Below are 23,260 nucleotides of genomic sequence, written 5' to 3'. Positions count from 1 at the left end.
GCCAGTTAAATTGAGGTATGATCAGAGGCTAAAATAGGGAAAACACAAGTTACAAATTACTTAGACAAGTTAGATGGCTTCAAGTCACTAGGGTCTAATGAAATACATCCTAGAATACTCAAGGAGCTGACTCTCGGAGTTATCTGAGCCATTAGTAATTATCTTCAAAAAGTCATGGAAGATGGGAAAGATTCCAGAGGACTGGAAAAGGGCAAATATAGTGCCAAACTATAAAAAGGGAAATAAGGACAGCCAAAGGAATTACAGACCAGTCAGCTTAACTTCAGTATCTGGAAATATAATGGACCAAGTAATTAAGTGATCAGTTTGCAAACACCTAGAAAATAATAAGGTGATAAATAATAGTCAGCATGGATTTGTCAAGAAAAAATAATCTCAAACCAGCCTAAAAGCTTACAAGCCTAATGGATAGGGAGGAAGCAATAGACATGGTATATCTTGACTTTAGTAAGGCTTTTGATAGTGTCTCGCATGACCTTCTCATAAACAAAGTGGGAAATACAACCTAGATAGAGCTACTGTAAGGTGGGTGCATAACTGGTTGGAAAACTGTTCCCAGAGAGTAGTTATCAGTGGTTCACAGTCAGGTTGAAAGGACCTAACAAGTGGAGTCCTGCAGGGATCAGTTCTGGGTCCAGTTCTGTTCAATATCTTCATCAATGATTTAGATAATGGCATAGAGAGTTTACTCGTGAAGTTTGAAGATGATACCAAGCTGGGAGGGGTTGCAACTACTTTGGAGAATAGGATTAAAATTAAAACTGATCTGCATCCAGTACAGCACTTATTTGACAAACTTCACAGGCCGGCTCAGTGTTCTCCATCTTCATCTGAGCTGTCTCTGCTAACCATTGTGAATAGTGGAAAAGAGCAGATACTTATGTTACATGAGCACTGTTGTAAAGTCTTCTAGGAACTGATTTACAAAATGCTATTTGTCTAGGTTGCATGAATAATCCTGATACCAAAATATTTGTAAATGTTCTAGTGAAATGGACCTTTCAGTCATTGCTGCATTGATATTTTCTTTGGCTATAGAAATAAGAAACCTTTTATCTCATTCTAGTTTCATCAGCGAGGGAATCTTCCTGTTAATCAAAATACATGTAGCACTCCTTCCCCTTCCTGGGGCCTGCCAAATCCTTTCCCCTTCTTGTTTTCCCTTCTGCAGGGGTTACAATAATTGCAGCATTTTTCAATGAAAGAGACAAGGCTATTCATATAGGAGCCTGTACTCATAAATAGGCCAATTTTGTTAAACTGTTAAATGTTAAATCCTCCCTAAAAAGAGGATTTCGTCTATGAGGAGATGTGAGCTCCATTCTTGATGAGTGATCGCATGTAGATAAAATAAGATGTCTGTCCCTCCCTCTCCACTCTGCCCCATTGTAGATATGACCATTGCTAATTCTGATTAATTTTAATCTTTATTCTCTTTATACAAAGAAATCATTTCCAATGGAGTAAAAGCTTTCAAGGAAGGACAAAAACTGAGCTCCACAAGTTTCAGTTCAAAACTCTTCACCCAACAGTTCAGCTAGAATTTAGGGGAAATGCAAAAGCAGTGCTGGCATGATAGTGTTTAAAACACATCTTCCCAGTACCCATCTCTTCCTTCCAGATGGAAGGCAGGAGGCTTCAGAGAATCTCTTTTTCACGGTCTCCAAAAATCACATGCAGGAAATGTCCAGATGCACAGATATACTGTGACACCCTACTTACTAACCTACTGATGCCTTGTCTATATTGAGAATTTTAGGCCATTCTCTCACTCTTGCTCTGTCATTGGTACAGCTTTTAGCTGGCATTGCTTGCACTTATGGAATGCTAGCATACCAGAGATGCAAATAGATAGGAAAATCACTTACTTCTCCAGCGTGGGCTGCTCATCCTCTCCTGGGTAATCACAGGCCCATGTCACATGCTTCACTTTTTTCTAAAAACACCCCCCCACACACACTGGTTTAGAGAAATGTGGTAAGTTTTGGTGAAAGAACAACAGAGAATCTGCAGGAATAGAGAGCAGGGCTAGTCTGGGGGTCCTGGGGCACTCTTGGGGAGAGGTGATCATGCTAATAATACTAGGGACTGCAAAGGAAAAGGACAATCCTCAGCCCAATTAAATTGCTCACCATGGGGAGTGACCCTAGGTTCTCCCAGTACAAAGACAGATCCTTAGAACCAGAAAAAGGGTAAAGAAGGATAAACAGGCTCAGAGCCTGAGAAACGTGCCTAGCAATATTAGCCCTAAGAGTGTCCAAGGAAAGAAGCTTGCAATTGGAAAGCGTATTGTGACTAGGGAAGGGGGTAGATGGCATTGAGAAGCCAGTGTTAGATATAGGAAGGGTTGATTTTGTGATGAGGGTTGGGCAGCCTTAACAAGGTGTCAGAAAGTTTGGCAATGCAATGAGTAGGAGAGAAGCAAGGAGCATTTCTCCAGGAAACAGCATAGATAGTTGGCAGCAATGAATTTACTCCATTATCAAAAAGATTTCTACTCACCATGATTTCATCCTCTGTGTACCAGATCCTACAGAAGAGATATACTGTATCTGAGAGGAGTGAATCAGTCCAGACAAAACCAGAATTCCCTTACTACTCCAAAGAGCTCATCCCTTTCTAGAACCAAGCCTTTTGAAGGTTTTGAAAATGACCCCCTGCCCGCACTATCATCCACTTGTGGGATCTAGCTGGGATGATTACCAGCAGTACCAAAATACAGGTGAGTGGCTGTTCTTATGATGAGATCTTAAGCATAGATTTTTCAGATTCTTGAGGGTTAGATGGTGGGGAGGAGTATCCAGGCTTTTAGGTGCATAACAAAACTTAACTTGAACTTTAGAATTTTTGAAGTTTGACCAGTACTAATTCTTATTAGTTCCAGTGTTTTACCTGCATTATTTATGAAGCTCCCAACACTGTTACACCTGGGTGCTCTTTACAGAAGTGATCATCTGAAAGGAATGCCCACGCATGGGTAGAGTTTATTTCCCCAAGCTGGAAGGATCAGATTCTAAGAGGACTCTGATGGAAACACCTGCAACAGGAGAGAAGTCTTGTCCCCTGTTTCGAAGTTGACAAAACTCTGGCTCAGCTTGTTGTCAACTGGGAACTAGTTCCACAGCTGTAGACCCTTTATAAAAGCCGAAAAAATATTTTACTGCAGTAAAGATCTTTCAAGATTATAGTGCTATTCCCATTTCTACTGTAGATGGGACTTTAAATCATGCTCCCTGCCTGGGTTAAAACCTTGGACAAAGCCAAACCACTGCATTGGGGCATGATCCCAGTACAAATGAGTCAGTTACACTTGGGAGTTGAGAAAACCCATCCAAATGTATTTGTGAAGGTGTTTCTATAAGCCAGGAGGGGTTACCCTAACTCCTCTGAGTCTGATCCTTCCAGTTAGGGCAAAGAGAGCAGAAAACTCTTCTGTATTCACAGGCATTGCTGGGCCCCAAAGATTATGGAGTGTATGGACTCTGTAATTATCTTAGTGAAACTAGTTTATTTCATTCCCTTCTCATCCACACCACAGTGCCAGATGCTTTTGAAATAAAGAGTTCAATGCAGTGAAAAATAAAGAAATAATGAGAGAGAAATATAAGGTAGGTTTTCCATTACTCTGATCATCCGAGCAGCCCTTTTCTGCACCTGTTCCAGTTTGAATTAATCTTTCTTAAACATGGGAGACCAGAACTGCACACAGTATTCCAGATGAGGTCTCACCAGTGCCCTGTATAATTGTACTAACACTTTCCTGTGTCTACTGGAAATACCTTGCCTGTTGCGTCCTAGGACTGCATTAGCCTTTTTCATGGTTGCATCACATTAGTGGTTCATAGTCCTCCTGTGCTTGACCAATACACTCAAGTCTTTCTCTGCTATCGCTTCCAACTGATATATCCCCAGCTGATAGCAAAAAATTCTTGTTGTTAGTCCTTAGGAGCATGACCTTGCACTTGGCATGTATTTTAATTTCTTTTTAAAGAGCTCAGGCTTATGTTCTTATTACTTAGTTTTGTTTTGTAAAAGTTCTCCCTCCATATGTGGGAAATGGAAGCAGGGCTGCAACAGTTATCAATGTTGGGGCTGGGGCTTTCAGCACTATGAGTGTTTTAAGTCCCTATGCTTTCCCCACCCTCATACATGGAGCCTTTGTGGTGCAAACGTTTGCATTACACAGGGAACGCATAGTCCTCACACAGTTCCTGACGATCCTGACCCACCCACATACAGCAAAAAAACATTGGTTCCTCTGCATGGGAGTGAGAGACAGGCACTTGGTGTCATAATCTGAACGACCAATTCTGAACTCCACAGGCTTCATGTTGGGAGCTGAGACCTCAACTAATGAATAAGACAATTCCAGTTATTTTCAGCAAGTCCAAAGGAAAGATGCAACTAAAAAGATGCCAAAGAATTTTACATCTGGATTTATAAAATAAAGGCTGGAGGGGGACAAAGACCCTAAACCAGAAAACATTGTTATTAGTATGAAGAGTACTGTATGTTGAAAAGAGACATTCAAGTGTCTCAAAGAGGGCAAGTGACTTAAGGCTCAATAGGCGGTATAATATGCGCTATGGGGGGGGCAGGGGGTCTGATTTCTAAAGTGCACTAATGTGTTGCCTGTGAATTGGTCTGTGTAGACCCTGCTAGTGCACATTAAAGGTTCCCCGGTGACCTTTAATGTAATGCTGTTTAAAACAGCTAGGAACTATCAGTCTTTTCCATCTAATTATTATAATCATATTGTGTAGTATGCAAGTGCACATAATGAGAATGCACAAGTGAGCTTCATTCAGCTTTTGCTCTTTTGCGCACTGGGAAATCTGGAGGTGCATGAAAACAATGATCATAAATGCACCTTTCACACCAAAGAGCCTCTTTTCCTAAGCCTGCTTCTGTTTCATGTACAACAACAAGGGACAGGGTAGAAGCTCTGTTCACAAATGTTTAAAGAGAGAAGCCTTCCCTTCTGTTCAAAATCTCTGGGAAAGTTTCAGACTAGATTACATTACACTTGCAATTGCAAAGCCTTCAAAGACTGATAGCACATGTGGAAAATCTCAAACCTAACTTAGCTTGACACAGTTATCAGTACAGCTCAACCTGGCGGATAGAAGAAGAACCTTCCTCCTGGGTGGGTTACAACTAAAAGACATTTCTTCCCCCCTCCCACCCCCCATATTCAGAAATGGCTCTATAGAAATGGTTAGAATTTTTTATAACCTCACCTGGAGATTATTTATTTTTAAATAAATTTTTTAATTAATTTTCTGCACTACAAATATAAAATTTAGTGCCCCATGAAGTACTTTTCATTACTTTGGGCTCACAAGACATACAGACACCAATCCTAAACTGCCCTTTTAAGTTATCAAAAAAGGTGACAGGATATAAAGTATAATTCAAATATTTGAAACTGTCCATTGTTTATATTCTAAAATTCATGGAATGGCAAAGCATACTTTAGATATATTAACTGTATATTTAAGATACATAGTATGTTGTCACATCTTAGTGCCCTGTAAATTGGTCTATTTTGAAGTGTTTTTGATATATTTGTTATTTGGTTCCTCATAAATCTGACACACCCAAGACTTCAGTGGTACTGGATCAGACTCAAAGTATGTGTGTTTGTGTGTGTAGGTACTCAGATACTATTGTGAAAGGCCAAAAAATATTTTGGAGGTCTCAGTAGCAATTTATCAGATTTGTATTTGAATCAGGGCTAATCTCATTCTAATTTGCAATGTGTTGCTTAAATTTGTTCTCCAAATGTCATAAGAATCTTCAGAGGGCCACTGAATTATCAAGTAAATTTTAAGTAAGTTATTTCCTCATTTTTGTGGAGGAAACTTTAACAAATGCACCCTTCTAAAGTTTTGCCCATTCAGACATGTAATTTGGTTTTGCCCTTTGTTAATCATATTTTAGAATTATTTTTTTAAATCATAGAATTAGATGTTAGGGAAACATAAGTCACTGACAACTTTACAGGCATATTATTATTAATATTACATCTAGGAGTCCTAGTCATTGACTTGATACCATTTTGTGATAACTGTATAAACACAGAACAAAAAGACATGGATTCTCTTACAATGAGGAGGCATGGCTAAATGACATTCCTGCTAGCAGTCTGCTACTACATTGTCATCAGAAAATGGAAGTTACCTGCTACATACTGTCATGAAGGAGAAACAACAGCTGTATTACATTATATGTGCTAAGGACATTTAAATTGAGATACTGAGCTTGATTCTTCACACCCTTGCTGTCAAGGTTCCTTCCCCACTCTGAACTCTAGGGTACAGATGTGGGGACCTGCATGAAAACCTCCTAAGCTTACTTTTACCAGCTTAGGTTAAAACTTCCCCAAGGTACAAACTATTTTACCCTTTGCCCTTGGACTTTTGCTGCCACCACCAAATGTCTAACCGGGTTTCTGGGAAAGAGTTGTTTGGAAACGTCTTTCTCCCAAAAATCCTCCCAACCCTTGCACCCCACTTCCTGGGGAAGGTTTGGTAAAAATCCTCACCAGTTTGCATAGGTGATCACAGACCCAAACCCTTGGATCTTAAGAACAATGAAAAAGCATTCAGTTTCTGAAAAGAAGAATTTTAATAGAAGCAAAAAGAATCACCTCTGTAAAATCAGGATGGTAAATACCCTACAGGGTAATTAGATTCAAAACATAGAGAATCCCTCTAGGCAAAACCTTAAATTAAAAAAAGACACAAAGACAGGAATATCCATTCCTTTCAGCACAGCTTAATTCCTCAGCCATTTAAAGAAATCATAATCTAACGCATATCTAACTAGATTACTTACTAAGTTCTAAGACTCCATTCCTGTTCTGACCCCGGCAAAAGCATCACCCAGACAGACCCAGACCCTTTGTTTTTTTCCCCCCCTCCAGCTTTGAAAGTATCTTGTCTCCTCATTGGTCATTGTGGTCAGGTGCCAGCAAGGTTATCCTAGCTTCTTAACCCTTTACAGGTGAAAGGGTTTTTCCTCTGGCCAGGAGGGATTTTAAAGATGTTTACCCTTCCCTTTATATTTACGACACTTGCACCTTCTGTATTCATATAAACCTGTGCATGATTAGGGGAAAATGGGTGTAAACATACTACCCAATCAAAATCTCCTCCCCCCCACGCTCGTGGCAGCATTTTACATCCACTTTGCATGAGCGTAGATGACTACCTCAAGGGGTGAGGCAGTGGAGAATCATGGCCTTTGTGTTTGGATTCTTAGAAGAACAGATAAAATGCACAATAATTGACAAAGTCATATAAAGCCTTTCACAGCCATTTAGAAAATAGCTATTCATCTGTAAAGCACTTTAAGCTCCACTTCAACAGTTTAAGCTTGTCAAAGCTCTTTAACCTTGGCAGAGATAATTCACTTTGAAAAAGACATTCATGGTAAGATCTTTATACCTTTTTAATATCTGGTGCTAATGAAGGATGATGGATTGATAGCCCTGTAGCCTGAAGTCCTCTCTTTATCCAGAGAACAGGCTCAGAGCAGCTGACGGCAAATGCACACTTACCTGCAACACTGTGCCCCAGCCTTCATACAGAGAGACTGGGCCAGATTCTGAGCTCAGTTACCCCAGTGTAAATCCAGAGTAACTCTGATGAAACTGGTGGCATTTCTCCAGATTTACCGCTGTGCAAGTGATTAGGAAAATGAGCCATTGCTCTCCAAAGGTGGTGCAATTTCCATGCTTATTCAAATCTTTGGCACCAATACTCTGCTGGAACAAGGGTACCAGTTAGTGTCATTTTCAGCGATGGGTTTGTGAGGTGGACTACTAACCATTACCACTATTCTGAGTTCTCCCTGCCTTACAGTCTGTACAATCCCTGTGCAATCAGGGGCGATGTTCAGGGTTCTTTACACTGATGTAACTGAGAACAGAATGGGATCCTAAATTTCTAATTATGACTCTGTTGACTCTTCACCCATAAAATATTTGCAACATAACCCCATTCAATTTAAAACTTTAAATTTGTGTTTGGTTGTTTTAAAATAAAGTCAGCTAATCTGTTTCTCCCTCCATCCTTGCAGCTATTGTGCTGGGGAGTTATCTCTCTTTCTTCATTTGGAATTGGCTGTCTAGCTAGGGTCTGCCATTAGAGATCAGTAGAAGTTCCCTTCTGCCACAGCTGTCTGGTCTGCTTTGACGGATTCTCATAATGTAGTGGTGTTTAACCTATGGTTTGCGGACCCTTTGGGGTCTGCAGACTATGTCTAAGGGGTCTGCGAAAGGTGACTATGAAAATAGAGCTTCAGATCCCAGAATAGGCATTTTGTTTTTCTGATCAATCAAAAGTATGTGAATGCCCCCACCTACCTGAAATGTCAAAACCTGTTGTCATTTCCATAAAAGCCCACAGTTTAGCACCTTTTCTCATGCTGTGTTAAATGCTGTGCCAAGCACATGCAACATTTGTAGTTGAATTCTGTTCAATGAGTTTTCAGTCTAAGACTTCTATGATAGGGGACCTGGGACCATAGGTTGAATTTCCAAAGGGGTCTGCAAATGAAAAAAGGTTACAAACCACTGTTATAATGCTTTGCATCAGTCGCTCTCTGACATGTCTGCCTGCATCCTGGGATTGTATACCAACGTTGGATTTTCCAACCTAGATCAGAGAACATTTGTTCTTCAGATCTGACATGCTGTCTCTGCAGAAGCCTATGCTAGATAATTAGAGGGAGTTGAACATCCCCCACCTTCCCCACTGCACACATATACAATGATTGTAACCAGATGTATAAACTATACCTCGGGGGAAATTCCTCCCTGGCCTCTGCTCTGAGCTGCATTCAGGCAAATTCAGTTTTGAGTAAGCTGGTACAACTCCCATAGCAGTCTCTGAGTGAAATTCAGCAATGACAAATGGTGGTGTAAGTCACACATCAGGTGTAAGTTGTTCAAAAAAACCTAGCAAGTTCATTTCACGTGTACTGATTTAGCATACAGTGGGTGTGCAATCTGAGTATGACCTACCCCAAGATGATGGGAGGGACGTGTGCACAGCAGGAAAAGCAACTAATAGGAGGGTGAAAGATAAAAGAAGCTCATTCTATAATGTAATTCACACCACATCATCCACAACACATTATTTTGGGAACAAATTCCGTGCTGTTGTCAGCCGGTGTAACTCCTTCCGAGAACTCAGTTCTACCGGAACTCAGAGAAAGCCATATGGGTGTAACTTTATATACCCACTACACGCTAGATTGGAACAGGTTACAGTGCCTCATCACTTATACTTCTCAGCCCACCATTTTACGTGTGACATGTAGCTTCTATCTGGCCTTCTCTCTGGATTGTTTTGAGATCTTGAAGTGTCTAGTGATGACTTTGTTGCTTGATCCCTTTCCCTTGCTGACCCAACCAGTTTGATTACTCTTGCCCCATGATTCGTCAGTTGACCTTTGGTGTAGTAGCTGTAACTATGCATAAGGTGACTTGTCCTATTTAAGTATGTATGTATGTATATATATATATAGTGACAACTTCTACTCTTCTAGTTGTAGATCCTTGCAGCGCTTATTCAGAATCAAGATATAAAGTTCTCTGTTTATCTCTTTAGTTTGGTATTAAAATGAGCAATGTCCAGAGTTTTGCTTTTTTGGATGAAATATTTCCATTTCACCTAAAGCTTTATCCTGGATTTCTTTGCACCCAGACTACTAGGTGTTTGGGTTTTTTTCAGTTGTGCCATTTCAGACGTTTTTATTATGGGTAAATTGCCAATCAGCCCAGCTATTGATCCTCAAAGATTTTTTTTACAGGTAGTTTTAAAAAGTTGTATTTTAAACCTCTCAGGGTCTTGTAGTTCTGGTATTTCAAACATACAGATTTGTTCCTGTTGTACCTACATTGCTTATATCAAATTGAGTACCCAAGGACAGCAGTATTCCTCCTGTTTTCTCATATTTGCTCAAATGGAAGCTCCAGTAAAACCTACCCTCTGGAAAGGTTTTTTTTCCCTATTGTAGTAGGAAGACAGTCTGAGACATAAGCCCTTGTATCAGAGGCCTGGTATGAGGCCTGAGGCCTGGGCTAAAGTAGCGGTCAAAACTTTGCTGATATAAAGCAAAATCAGGCTGTGAGCTAGAGGCAGGTTCTGCTCACAGAATCAGGCAAGAACAGGGCTGATATGGTAGAAATACACATTCCTAAGAAGTGCTAGGCACATAGTACTCACGCAAACACATCCCAATATCAAGTGGTAACAGAATACCCTGATATTAAAGATGATACAAAAACATTCCCCAAGGATAACAGGAACACACTGACCCTTCTAAAAGATAAAGTCAGAATGACAGTACATAATAAAGATGTTTTGATCAAACCAACATGTACAAGGTGATGGGTGATTACTAGCCACATCAGGGGGCAGTAACTAACTATGCCAGAGGGGCAGTAAGTAATTGTATGTACTGGGACATAAAGATGTATCTTAGAGGGAGTGTCTTTGTCTAGCCTAGGGAGGAACAGAAAGTCTCGCCATTCACTGAGCTGGTCCATTGTTATGGGCATACATGTACTAGTGGTCCGGTAGAGTCTGTGGGATACTAGTACCATGCTTTGTCGACAATAAACCTGGCTGGGTGCCTTCATACCTTAACGGATCTTGTGGTCATTGGGTGGTTCGCGCGAGGTCTGCTGTGCCAACTGTCTGAGCAGAGCTGGGACAGCACACAGGGAGAACACACACACGTAGCTGAACATCTAACCACACCTAACATTTCCCAGATTAACTGGGAGACACTATGAATAATCTCAGGCTACTTCTGAGCCTTTTTACATGTAATATTGTTTGGAAACAAGGAGTGGTGGACTTATGGCATTAAAGAGACAGACAGCATTTACCAACTTTGCAATCTGTGACTGGTACTACTGGAAACAACCAACTTTACAAGACACCATTTGATACTAAAGAGAGATCAACCCACATGACAGCAGGTATAGCTGAGCCAAGAAAAAGGAGTTAATATATTTTATAGCATGTCAGAATTCATATCTTCTGCTCTCTCATGAGCATTACTTAATAGTCTACTCTTTTTCATTATTTATTATTCTGGGCAGATATCTAAAAGTGGACAGAGAAGCCTTCCCAATGGGGTAATGTTTTTTCCTTCAAACCTATCCTTAGCCATATTAACGAGCTAACGTAATGTGAGAGAGACCGGTTGATGGGCTGAGATTGTTTTGATGATGCATCCGATGCTGATAAATTCTCTCCTGTCTATATGGTTTAGGTATCCACACATGAAGCGCCCGCCCTTTTTTCCTAGTTTTCTTTTTATTGTCCAGCTACTAATATTTTCTGAAAGGCCTTTGGCAAGGTGAATGCTTCCTCTGCAGTTAACCTTACGCAGAGTCTTTGAAAATTTTTTCCTTCCCAACAGTACAACGTAGTGTGGGGGAATGGGGAGAATGCTGCATTTCTTGCCAATCAACACTACCATGGAATGAACTAAGCCTGTGCCATTGGCTTGAGTAGCCTTTGAATGAGCGCCACTGAATGTTACTGCCCTGACATAGCCATTGGATAATACCGAGCAGCCCTCAGGATCACTGAATCCAGTATGTCTATTCTGCAATCACAGAGAGTAATTGTATCCAAGCTAACCTTAGTCTAGTCAGTTTGAGTACTGGAGCAGTGAATCCACAGCAGCATGAGCTTCAGAGCAGGCTGTGCAACCCGAAACCCTGTGTAATTATTTGTGGGAATAGCCGGTGCTAAAGGGAGCCCTGCCTTGGCTTTACTGCTCCAGGGCCCAAGCTAGTGAGATAAAGCTAGCTCGGGTATGTCTACACTCCCTGGCTGTAGCATAGACATATCCTTAGGCTATAGCTATAGCTGGAGCTGGGTGTGTGATTTGCAGCTTGAGCAGACATACTCATGCTAGCTTTGATCGAACTAGCACACTAAAAATAATAGTGTAGCTACAGTACCCTGGGCAGCGGTGAGCAGCAGAGTGGGCTAGCCGCCCTGAGTATGTGGCCGCACGGTCCAGGCGGGTTCATACGCAGGGCAGCTAGCCCATGCCGCCACTTGCCATTGCCCACGTTACCACAGGTACCCTACTAGTTTTAGCACACTTGCTTGATCAGAGCGAGTGTGAGTATGCCTACTTGAGCTGGGAATCACCTCCCCCAGCGCCAAGTGGAGATGTAGCCTAATAGTGGGAACATTTTGGGCCCCTTTATGTAAGACTGTGTTCAGTACTTAGGGCCAAATCCTACTCCTCATTCATGCAGCTCAACTGAAGCAAATGGGAATTTTGTGTTCATATATAAGGGCAGAACGCTAATCTTAGTGTTGAACAATATTGGCCAGTATGGGACTGCAGACTGGGGGGGCCAAATTGAACAGTATTTTAAATGGAGGTACATGTCAGGTAGAAGAGGCTTGGAAAGTGGGTAAATGTGGTAAAGTAGTGTACAGTAGATGAAGTGAAAATATTTTCTTTTGCCTTTTTACTAGTTGGTAAGATATTTCTGGTTTGAGCAGATATTCCCTATACTTACTAACTGGGAAATATTAGAACCAGTAGTAACTAACCTACCAGTAAAAAGGTAAACAAAATCTTTTTAACTACACCTACTGTGATTTGATCTGATATGACATTCACTGGGTGTGTAAAATGAATGCACTACGCCAAGGGGACAGAGTGAGGTATAGCAGGAATAAGAATAAACAGGAAGGTGCGTGATAATAAGGTGTGTGTGGAGATGGGAGCCATTTTACCTTAAATACTCTTATTAGTTGGCCAGTTGACATAATGCTAAACATGGCTTGTCTTGTGTTAATTACCATGACTCCTCAAGAGTAGAGAAAGGCATAACAAGAATCAATGGCTGCAAGTTAAAGACAGACAAATTCAAATTAGAAATAAGGCCTATATTTCTAACAGTGAGGGTGATTAGCCAGTGGAACAAACTACCAAGAGAAGTGGTGGTTTCTCCATGTCTTGAAGTCTTCAAACCAAGACTGCGTGCCTTTCTGGAAGCTATGCTTTAGTCAACTATAAGGTATTAGGCTCAATACAGAGTAGCAAGGTGAAATTTTATGGCCTGTGTTATACAGGAGGTCAGACTAGATGATCTAGTGGATCCTTTTGGCATTAAATTCTATGAAAACATGAAATCGTATACACAAACCCTGGGAAGCTGTGCTCAGCAATGGTTGCACACGGAACACATTTATATTGAAATCATTGAGAGGCAGAAATCACAAACGCTCAATGCCATTTTTACAATTTCACTTTTCAGACTGCAACCACGCTCTAGTAAAAGCAAATTAAAAAAAAAAATTAACGGCCCAGCTCCTCAGACTCAGCTAAGCACAATTCAAAGGGCAGCCAGAGGTAGAAACAGCCCCAGCCAGCCAAGGACAGGGAGATCAGTTAGTGGCATTGAGCCACCTTTCCTCCTGACTCTCCTCAGATGTGCTGAGTGTAATCTTGGATCTGCTGACTGTCTGGCTGAGTGTCTTTAGCTTTCTGGTCTTCTTTAGGGTTGGAAAAACACTCAAATGATGATATTGCAAAAAAATGAACATTTCTGAGTTTATCCATTTTGGATACAATTTCAAATATAAATTTATTAGCAACTGAATTAGCTTTTTTTACATTCTAGGGTATTGACTAGATATTGTGCCTTTTAAATATAACTGTCATTTAAAATAATTGTTATTGCAGTTCTAGGCTTCCCTTTCAGATATAACGAGGAGTCCTTGTGGCACCTTAGAGACTAACACATTTATTTGGGCATAAGCTTTCATGGACTAGAACCCACTTCATCAGATGCATGGAGTAGAAAATACAGGAGCAGGTATAAATACATGGAAGATGCGTTACCAAGTGTTAGGTCAGTCTAATGAGCTTAAATTAATTAACAGATATCAAGATACCAAGCCAGGAAAAAACAACTTTTGAAGTGGTAATGAGAGTGGCCCATTACGGATAGTTGACAAGATGGTGTGAGTAACAGTAGGGAGAAATTCGTATTGGGGAAATTAGGTTTAGGTTTTGTAATGACCCAACCATTCCCGGTCTTTATTCAGGCCTAATCTGATGGTATCCAGTTTGCAAATTAATTCTAGTTCTGCAGCTTCACGTTGGACTCTGTTTTTGAAGTTTTTTTGTTGAAGAATTGCCACTTTTAGGTCTGTTATTGAGTGACCAGAGAGATTGAAGTGTTCTCCTACTGGTTGTTTTGAATGTTATGATTCCTGAAGTCAGATTTGTGTCCATTTATTCTTTTGCGTAGAGACTGTCCAGTTTGGCCAATGTACATGTCAGAGGGGCATTGCTGGCACATGATGGCATATATCACATTGGTAGCTGTGCAGGTGAACAAGCCCCTGATGGTGTGGCTGACGTGGTTAGGTCCTATGATGGTGTCCCTTGAATAGATACTTGGACAGAGTTGGCACCGGGGTTTGGTTGGTGTTTTTGTTGTGTGGTGTGTAGTTGCTGGTGAGTATTTGCTTCAGGTTTGGGGGGGTTGTCTGTAAGCGATGACTAGCCTGTCTCCCAAGGTCTGTCAGAGTGAGGGATCGTCCTTCAGGATAGGTTGTAGATCGCTGATGATGTGTAATTTTATGATATGTAATTTTTGTACAAATATGCCATTTTGGCCTTAATTGCATCTTACAAATGGTCTTAACCCTATTCTGAAGTCTGGGTACTACACCTCACTGGAATAAGGAGTGGGACAACATAGTTGCAAGGGCTTAGACTTTATTGAGTGACTCCGGAATAACAGTGAGGGGGAAAACTAGAGGACAGTATATGAAGTGATATTCAATTCTGGACCAGGCATGGTTAGAGCAAATATGTAAACAAACATGTGATCTTGTGAATGAAATAAACAGCATCTTTCACATTCAGTCTCTCAGAACAACACTCTTTGGTCCCATCATCTCCTGTCTGCTCAAAGGGCAAGGAAGGCTCTTTTAAAATACTGAAAGTTCTTGTTTTCTCAGTTCAGCTCCACATAAAATAAAATAGTAAGTACAAACACAACAATATTTGACATTTTTATGGTGCCTTTTCCCCAGGCTCTCAACAGCTTTAAACTCATTACTTAGATTCATAGATGCTAAGGTCAGAAGGGACCATTATGATCACCTAGTCCGACCTCCTGCACAATGCAGGCCACAGAATCTCACCCACCCACTCCTGCGAAAAACCTCTCACCTATGTCTAAGCTATTGAAGTCCTCAAATCGTGGTTTAAAGACTTCAAGGAGCAGAGAATCCTCCATCAAGTGACCCAGGCCCCACGCTAAAGAGAAAGGCGAAAAACCTCCAGGGCATCTTCCAATCTGCCCTGGAGGAAAATTCCTTCCTGACCCCAAATATGGCGATCAGCTAAACCCTGAGCATATGGGCAAGATTCACCAGCCAGATACCCAGGAAAGAATTTTCTGTAGTAACTCAGATCCCACCCCATCTAACATCCCATCACAGGCCATTGCGCCTATTTACAATGAATAGTTAAAGATCAATTAATTACCAAAATCATGTTATCCCATCATACCATCTCCTCCATAAACTTATTGAGTTTAATCTTAGACCCTTGGGAGGTATTATCTCCATCTTAAAGGTGGACAAACTGAGAAGTGGAGCCAAAAGCTTCAAAAGTGTGCACTAATATTTTGTACCTAAATTCTTGGATACAGGAGCGGATTTACCATGAAACAAACTGTGCGGTGGCATGGGGCCCCCAATGACATGGGGGCCCCCCAAAATGCAGGACAAATATCTGACAACCTGCCCCCGAGTCCCAGCCGGCAGCGCAGCAGAGCTCAGGCAGGCAGGCTGACTGCATGCCGTGGCCCATGGCCACATGCTACTCCCGGAAGTGGCCAGCATGTCCCTGCGGCCCCTAGGGTGGGAATGTGTGTGTGGTGTGTGTGTGTGTGTTGCCGTGCACTGCCCCTGCCCCGAGCGCCGACTCCGCAGCTCCCATTGGTTTGGAACTGCAGCCAATGTGATCTGCGGGGGCACAGCGGAGCGTGGCGAACCCCTGCTGGAGGGGGTGTGTGTGTGTGCTGGGTGCTTTGGGAGCCGCACCACCCAAGATAAGCACAGCTCCCCTGCCCACCTCCTGCACCCCAACCCCCTGCCCCAACCCAGAGCCTGCACCCAACACCCCCTCCTGACTGCAACCACCTGCCCCAATCAAGGTACCTCACTTTATTTTCATTTACTTCCCATTACTTATAGGAGGCGGATGAAGAAAAAAAGAATGAAAAATGGGGAGGGGGTGGGGGGGGAGAAAATATGTTCTTTTTCTTGGCTGGGTCCCGACAGGAGGCGGGGGATGAAAATGAAGCTGTGCACAGGGCCTGACTAACTCTAAATCCACCATTGGTTGGATAACTGTATGTCAGACACTAGGTGTCAGTAAAAAAACCAAAACCAGACATTAGCAGCTATGCCTTTGGGGACCCGATGACAGTGTAACTTGCACAGATTGTACTCTGGTGTACTGTTGTTTCACTGATCTGAGTGAAATTGCTTTTGATTTAGGGACTGATCCAATGCCCAGTGCAGTCATTGGGATCCCTGCCACTGGATTTAATCAGCATTGGATCAGCTCCTTTCACTACTAGGAAAGAAGAATCTGGTCTCATGGGCAGGCCAGTAGTTTGCTTTCATTGCATTGGTGCCTGCTGGGCTTTCAATGGAGTTTTATTGACAGAGAGGGTAATTTTATCTTCTATTGTTTGAAGAACATCCAATTTAGGATTTTCAATAAAAATTGTTTAGGGTTCCAATCTACAGGGCAGGAGCCAGAGTTTCAATTCTAACAGTTTTGACCAACTACTGTAGCAGATTGCTCCCACCATCTTTTTTACCCCCAGCATCTCATATGTATTTATTAACCAGACAACAATCCTGGCACTGAAACACTCCACTAGCACAGCAGAAATGAAAGCTCTAATGAGCAGTAATAATAATAATTAATAACAATAATAATTAATAATATTTTGGCACTTTTATTGTGCCTTCCATCCAAGGATCTCAAAGCCCTTCACAAATATGCAAGTAATAAGAACCATATGTATCTCATATGATCCTGAGTTTCACAGCAGAAATCAACCACAATGTAGTCATTCTTTATGCTGTTTCAGATGGCATCCCTAATGATCAGAAAACAACTCAAGCTCTGTCAATATTATAAGAACGTTTGTTGTTTTATTCTTTTTGGTGGGTACAAAAACCACAGTTTTTTACACAGAACAAGATTATAAATAATATTTGTAACATGAGTGACCCGTAGTCTCTTTTGATTCTACACTGCAGACTGATGATGTACTCTAAACAATTTTTTTGTTTTTCTTGTAGTTAGACAGATGCAAATCTGTGGAACACGGAATGATGTAACAGAATGAAGGTAACAGCGTACAAGAGGACGACCAACAACTTTTATAAAAAAAAGTCTCTGAATTTTGTTACAGTGATGGCATTTTATATCAATTATTGCAATGAATTGTTCCCTAAGATGGTTAGAAAAAAGAATTGTGTTGTCCTCTACCGAATTTACATCAGTTAAAAAGCAAGCATGTTTCAATATTCCTCTTTTTTCAAAGAAAATGTAAATAATTTCTTTATTTTTTCACAGGATTTACATATTTATTATTTTCTTATCACAGTTTAGTGATTCGTTTCCACAGCTGGATATTCTTCCATTGTATATATTGATGTTTTGGAGACACAGGTTAGCATGTTCATTGACTTCTATAGCTATTTTCCCCACTTTGTCAAGATAAAGACCAAAATGTTGTCCTTTCTGAGCATGTTCTTCACAGTTTGATGCGCTAATTGGCAAGTCTCATTAGTTTTAAGTCCACTCAAGTGAAATTTGTTGCTGTTAATATACCCAGCCCAGCCCACCTCCCCCCAACAAAACTAAATTATGAATTTTCCTGATATAAAATCTGAGTTTGGGTTTCCGAGCTGAGCTCATGCACACTTTGTTGCTGATGATATCTGGCGCATTTGGACGTACTTTCCAATTCTCAGCCCAATTATTAGTTCATCAATGACACTCCCATGTCGTTACAGTCTGTGCTGTGTTCCCATCAGTCACCAACACAGTTTAAATAAGGCACTCAATTTTTTTTTTGGTTTTTATGGTAGATCCGATGCAATTACAGCCAATCCTGAACTTTGTCGAATTGCAGTTCCAGTGTGCACGGCCTTCGGGCAGTCGGGAGTTAATACACGACCGTTTTCTCCTACACTCCCTGTGATGGATAATCTGGCTTTGTTTCTTATGGCTTCAGAAAAGGTCAGCTAGGATGCAGGAAAAAGGAAAAGAGAAGAAAGTGTTACAATATTTCTGTTCCTCAATAAGCTGGAACACAACAAACACCAAAATATCAAGTTTTAGACATCTGCATTTTTTTTCATGTTTTCTATATATATTTATATATATAAAGTGCATTTAACTACACTGGGGAAAGAAAATAAAAATAAAAATCAGACGAGAGATTCTGCTGTTAAAATTTTGTGAAAGGCAAATTCTATGGACAAAGTATAAAATCCCAGTTTGCTCAACTGATTAGTATAAGGGCTACCTTAATCTAAAGTGCTTCACACTACACTGATATTCTGCAGCAATCCGAGAAATAATACTCTTTATAGCCGGGGCCTGGCAGGCACTTTTTCACATGACTAAAATTATTTATGTGCATATGTGTTTGCAGGATTAGGCCCTACACTCTGATTAGCAATAAACAACTAAAAATTATAAATAAAAATTGCTTATAAATTACTTTATAAACCTGGAAACTCTCATTTTGAAAATTTAATCCATGTTCAAACCTAAAGAAATGTGTGGCTTCTATTTGTAAAAAAAAAATATTTACTATTTTCAAATCACAGAGAGCTCTCCATAAATCTCATTTGCTAAACACTTGGCTATAAGCAGAGTTGATCAGGAATTTTCCATTGACTTTGTTTGACTGAAATTGCTATTTCCAGAAAAGCAACATTTTCTACTGGAAAATTTCAATTTTGCCAACATTTTTTAAAAATGTCCTCCGGAAAAGTCAGAACAAAATATTGTGTGTGGGATCAGGTTGACCCAAACTGAAACATTTTGGTTTGTTGAAATTAATCAGGTCAGTATGACATTAATTTGTTCCCAGCTGAGCTGCCTGGGTGCCTCATAGGAATTGTAGGTGGATGCCTCATGCCCCTGTTCTCTTCTATTGGTTAGGAGCCCTGGCTGAATTACACTTCCCATGATATACAATGGTCTCCCCTTGAGTTGAACCAGCCTGGTGCACCATGAGATTCCCATGACCTTGGTGCATAACGGCAGATGTAGTCAACCCAGAGAGCAGAACGAAGGCAGGAGCAGGGCTGGTCTTAGGGAAAATGGCACCCTAGGTGAACTTGTATTTTGTCCCCCCATTACTCCTGGCCCCCATGGGCTCCCCACCCCCCATTCGCCCCAAGCCCTGCACTGTGACCCCTTCACTCCTAATCCCTGTACCCCCCTCCTGTGCTCACATAAAGGGAAACTGACCTGGATGCACAGAGCAGCTGGCATTGCTGCTCGCCCCTCCCCTTGAACCGTTGTTTCTCCACGCAGCCCTAAGAGGGTACAAGGGGGGAGCAAGGACTGGCATTAAGGCTCCCTGCATCCAAGTCACTTTCCCGACCTGGGCTGTGTAAGGGGCAGGCAGCAGCTCCTGAAACTCGCCTCACAGCCCAGCCCAGGTAGGGAAAGTTACATGGCTGCACAGAGTGCTTGGTGTTGCACCTCACTCCTCCCCTCACTGCCCACTATGGGGGTGTGGAGGAATGTTGGGTTGGGAGCAGTATCTGGGTGTCACTGCTTCCCCCCGCCCGCCGCGTTTCTCCGCTCGGAGGAAGCAGGGAGCAATCTGGGCGCTCCCCCGCCAGTGCTCCCCTGCCAGCCGGGAGCAGTTTCTGACACTACGCTGGCAGCGCACCCCTCTGTGCTGCTGCACGGCACCCCTGGGCAGTCACCTGGGTGGGCAGGAGGCACCCAAATTACAACAGTTCTAAACAAATTTTGAAATATTAGAATTGTTCAAGAGATGGAAATTCTAATTTTTGACCAGCTCTATCTATAACACAGACGAGTGACCCATGAAGTGTGGGGACAAAGATAAAATCAGAGACGTACTGGAAAATCAGAGGACCAGAAGGGGGATAGTCACATTGGAAAAATGGCTAAAACAGATTTTTACAAAAGGAAATGAACTGTGGTATTTTCCTGCATTTTATTTGCTATTATTGCTGTTATGAGCTTTGTCCCACCTAGCCCAGCTTCTCCTTCTGCCTGAGCCAGCAGTGAAGTCCTGAACCTGTGTTTGTGACGTTATTTTATATATATATATGTACATGAGAGGGAGAGAGAGAAAGATAGTCAAAGAACAATCTCCAGTTGTACAACACTACAGTGCCACCATAATGAGCATAGAATTAAAAGCACCATCCCCAATCAATTACCCTAACAAACCTAGGTAATGTAACACCCTGGTAGACTACCTAACTCAGGAACAGACCTCAGCAAACAGAAGAGCTTTAGATCATTCCCTAAAGACCAAAAATCTGGGCTGGGGTGAAGCCATTTTTAGGACAGTCAGTTACAGTGTCCAAGACCTGCCTCTGAAAGAACAGTGGCTCCAGTCCCACAGCATTCAGATCCAGGGATAGTTAACAAAAACACCTTGGTCTATGACAGCTGTAGTATATACAGAAAGAAATGGTCTCTTAGGTACCCCTATGTGACCCCAAATCATACATAGCTTTATGATAGGGTGACCACATAGCAACTGTGAAAAAACTGGACAGGGGTGGGGGGTAATAGGTGCCTATATAAGAAAAAGTCCCCCAAAACAGGACTGTCCCTTTAAAAATGGGACATCTGGTCACCCTACTTTATGTAGTATCAACAGCTTGAATTGCACCAAGAAGCAAATAGGAAGCTTGCAGCTTGCAGAGCACTAGTATAAAGTAAGGTGGTATAATTTAGCTCATTAACTATAAATTAATGGGCTGTATATTCTGCACTAGTGGAAGCTTCTAGGTGGTCCCAAGTAGAGTACATTACAGTAGTCCACTCTGGAAGTGACAAAGACATGGAGAAATGGGGAGGTCCAGTCTAAAATCAAACATTCTCTAGGCCAATTGCAAGAAAAAAAACCCACTTTTTTTTCTTCATCATTTTCCACTGATGATATCTGGAATTTTTGGAGCTGGTGAGGTCCAAAATAAGCTCTAGATTTCAAATCTCTTTGACAAACAGAGTACATATTTCTCAAAAGAGTGAGCTGGCATAATTCTTGACAAGTCTTCCAGAAACATCTCCCTATCCACCAGAACCACCTCCATCTTGTTTGGATTGAACTTCAGCCAGTTTTCCAATCCAGGACCCTACCATGGTCATGCAGCAGGGAAGCAGAGAGACTGAACAATCCAGGGATAAAGAAAAAAGACATAAGGGCCACCTTCATATTTTACATGTATCAATGATTTTGTGGCCCAAACCATCTCACTGTTTTTTTCTAGCCATTCACATACACTTTGAACAGGAAGGATGACAAAATAGAACCTAGTGGATTCCTAGGCCAGAGAACCCTTGGGGATGATGAGCAATTTCCCAGATGGAATGGAAGAACAAAGCTTCTGAAAAAAAGTGTCCTTTCCCATCCCAAAGATGGATTAACAACACCTCATGGGAAACAGCTGGAATAGCTAATAAAATCAGTATGGTAGGTGACATTTGTTCATCACCATGAGGAGACCATTGAGCAAGGAAACTAGTGCAGTTGCTGAATCATATCATAGTTAAACACACGGGTAGAGTGAAGGGCTAATCCTATCTTGATTATGTTGTCACAAATTCAACGTCATGGCTTGACTGCAGAATCAATTAGGAGGAGAAGTTGGGCTGTGAGGGAAAAAGTCCCGATAATTATTGTAGAAAAAGTAGTAAGAAAAAAATATAAAAGCCATGAACAGTAAGTAAGAAGATGGCAGTTAAATCCAGAGACTGTGTGTCTGAAAGTCTCTCTTTAAGGTGTTGACCCTACAAGGTGTTGTGTCTCCTGTGAGATGCTGAGTGCCCTACTCCCATTGACTTAAATGGAAGTCGACAACATTCAGCATCTTGGAGCATCGGACCTTTAATATGGGGTGGATATTTTATTCCATTCAGGTTCTTACACAGCCCTGACTACTAGTAGTATCTGGGCAATATGGTTATTTCCTTTCCAAAAATATTAAAGGCAAATTGCGCACCCCATTTTCTAATTTGGACATGAAACTGAAAATGTAAAGTGCAAAAGCAATGCAATAAAGATGCTGCTAAACGTTGCCTGTGCCTGCTGTAGCATTTGGCCACTTGCATAATAAGTGATTAGATTAACCAAAAGTATGGGGTTGGGCAGAGAGAGAGAGAGAAAGCAAGAGAGGCACTTGAATCAGGATCCAGATCTTCAGGACATTCACAGGTTGACAGCCCACTAAGGAAGAGAGGATGGGAAGGAAGAGTTGAAAATTTTATTTCTTCCCTCCTACCCCCACCCCCTCAATTTCTATTTGGCGAGCAACAACTTGGAGCTTGAGATACATCCCTTCTACCTGCACCCTGACAAGCACGCTGATGTCATTAACCCTTGACACGAGGGAGCTATTTGTATTGTCATACTCACAGCATCCAGGAGTTAGTACAAAATGCAGATAAGTACATAAGATGCCAATAAACACGAAAGCGTATAAAAACGTAAATTCTAAGGGGCTGGATCTTCACATGACTTTATGCCCATATAGGGAAGTTAGGCCTAGAAAGAGTTACTCCACCCCCATTAGTCCCTTACAAGGGCAACCGGGTTTCGTTGGCTCCAGGTGTGGAGGGGTAAGGGACTCTGTGTGCCTGATCTCTTGTATAGCTCGAGGCGGGGAAGGTGGAACATTGACTCCACCCTACCCCCTGTGTACCCACCAGTGCAGGTAGCTGGTGTCTCCAGGGTGGCAGTTGGGTGCTGGTATAGGCCAGTAGAAAATTAATGCCCATGGGAGCCGCCGGGGAGGAGCAAGGGAATTGTGGGTCCCTAAACCACAGTTCCCTCCTTGTGCTGCCCCTGCAGAGGCACAGCAACACATCGCCTCTTACCAATGGCTGTGTCCCAGAGACACAA

General features: G+C 41.8%; 1 protein-coding gene across 6 annotated transcripts in view; it reads right to left on the bottom strand.

The window, feature by feature from the left end:
* Nucleotides 1–17,272: 17,272 nt before the first annotated feature.
* Nucleotides 17,273–23,260, bottom strand: part of GRIA4 (glutamate ionotropic receptor AMPA type subunit 4) — a 285,724-nt gene continuing 279,736 nt past the window's right edge. For 3 of the 6 annotated variants that reach the window (XM_084632423.1, XM_084632428.1, XM_084632424.1), the window contains one exon: nucleotides 17,273–18,374. In XM_084632423.1, coding sequence (XP_084488549.1) covers nucleotides 18,210–18,374 — 165 coding nt within the window. In that variant the 3' untranslated portion in view covers nucleotides 17,273–18,209. The remainder of the gene's footprint in view (nucleotides 18,375–23,260) is intronic. The other 3 variants (XM_084632427.1, XM_084632426.1, XM_084632425.1) reach the window with 2 other exon arrangements.

This window comes from Lepidochelys olivacea, assembly GCF_965140295.1.
Source record: "Lepidochelys olivacea isolate rLepOli2 genome assembly, chromosome: 1".
Lineage (NCBI taxonomy): Eukaryota > Metazoa > Chordata > Testudines > Cheloniidae > Lepidochelys > Lepidochelys olivacea.
This window is presented reverse-complemented; position numbering and strand designations above follow the sequence as displayed.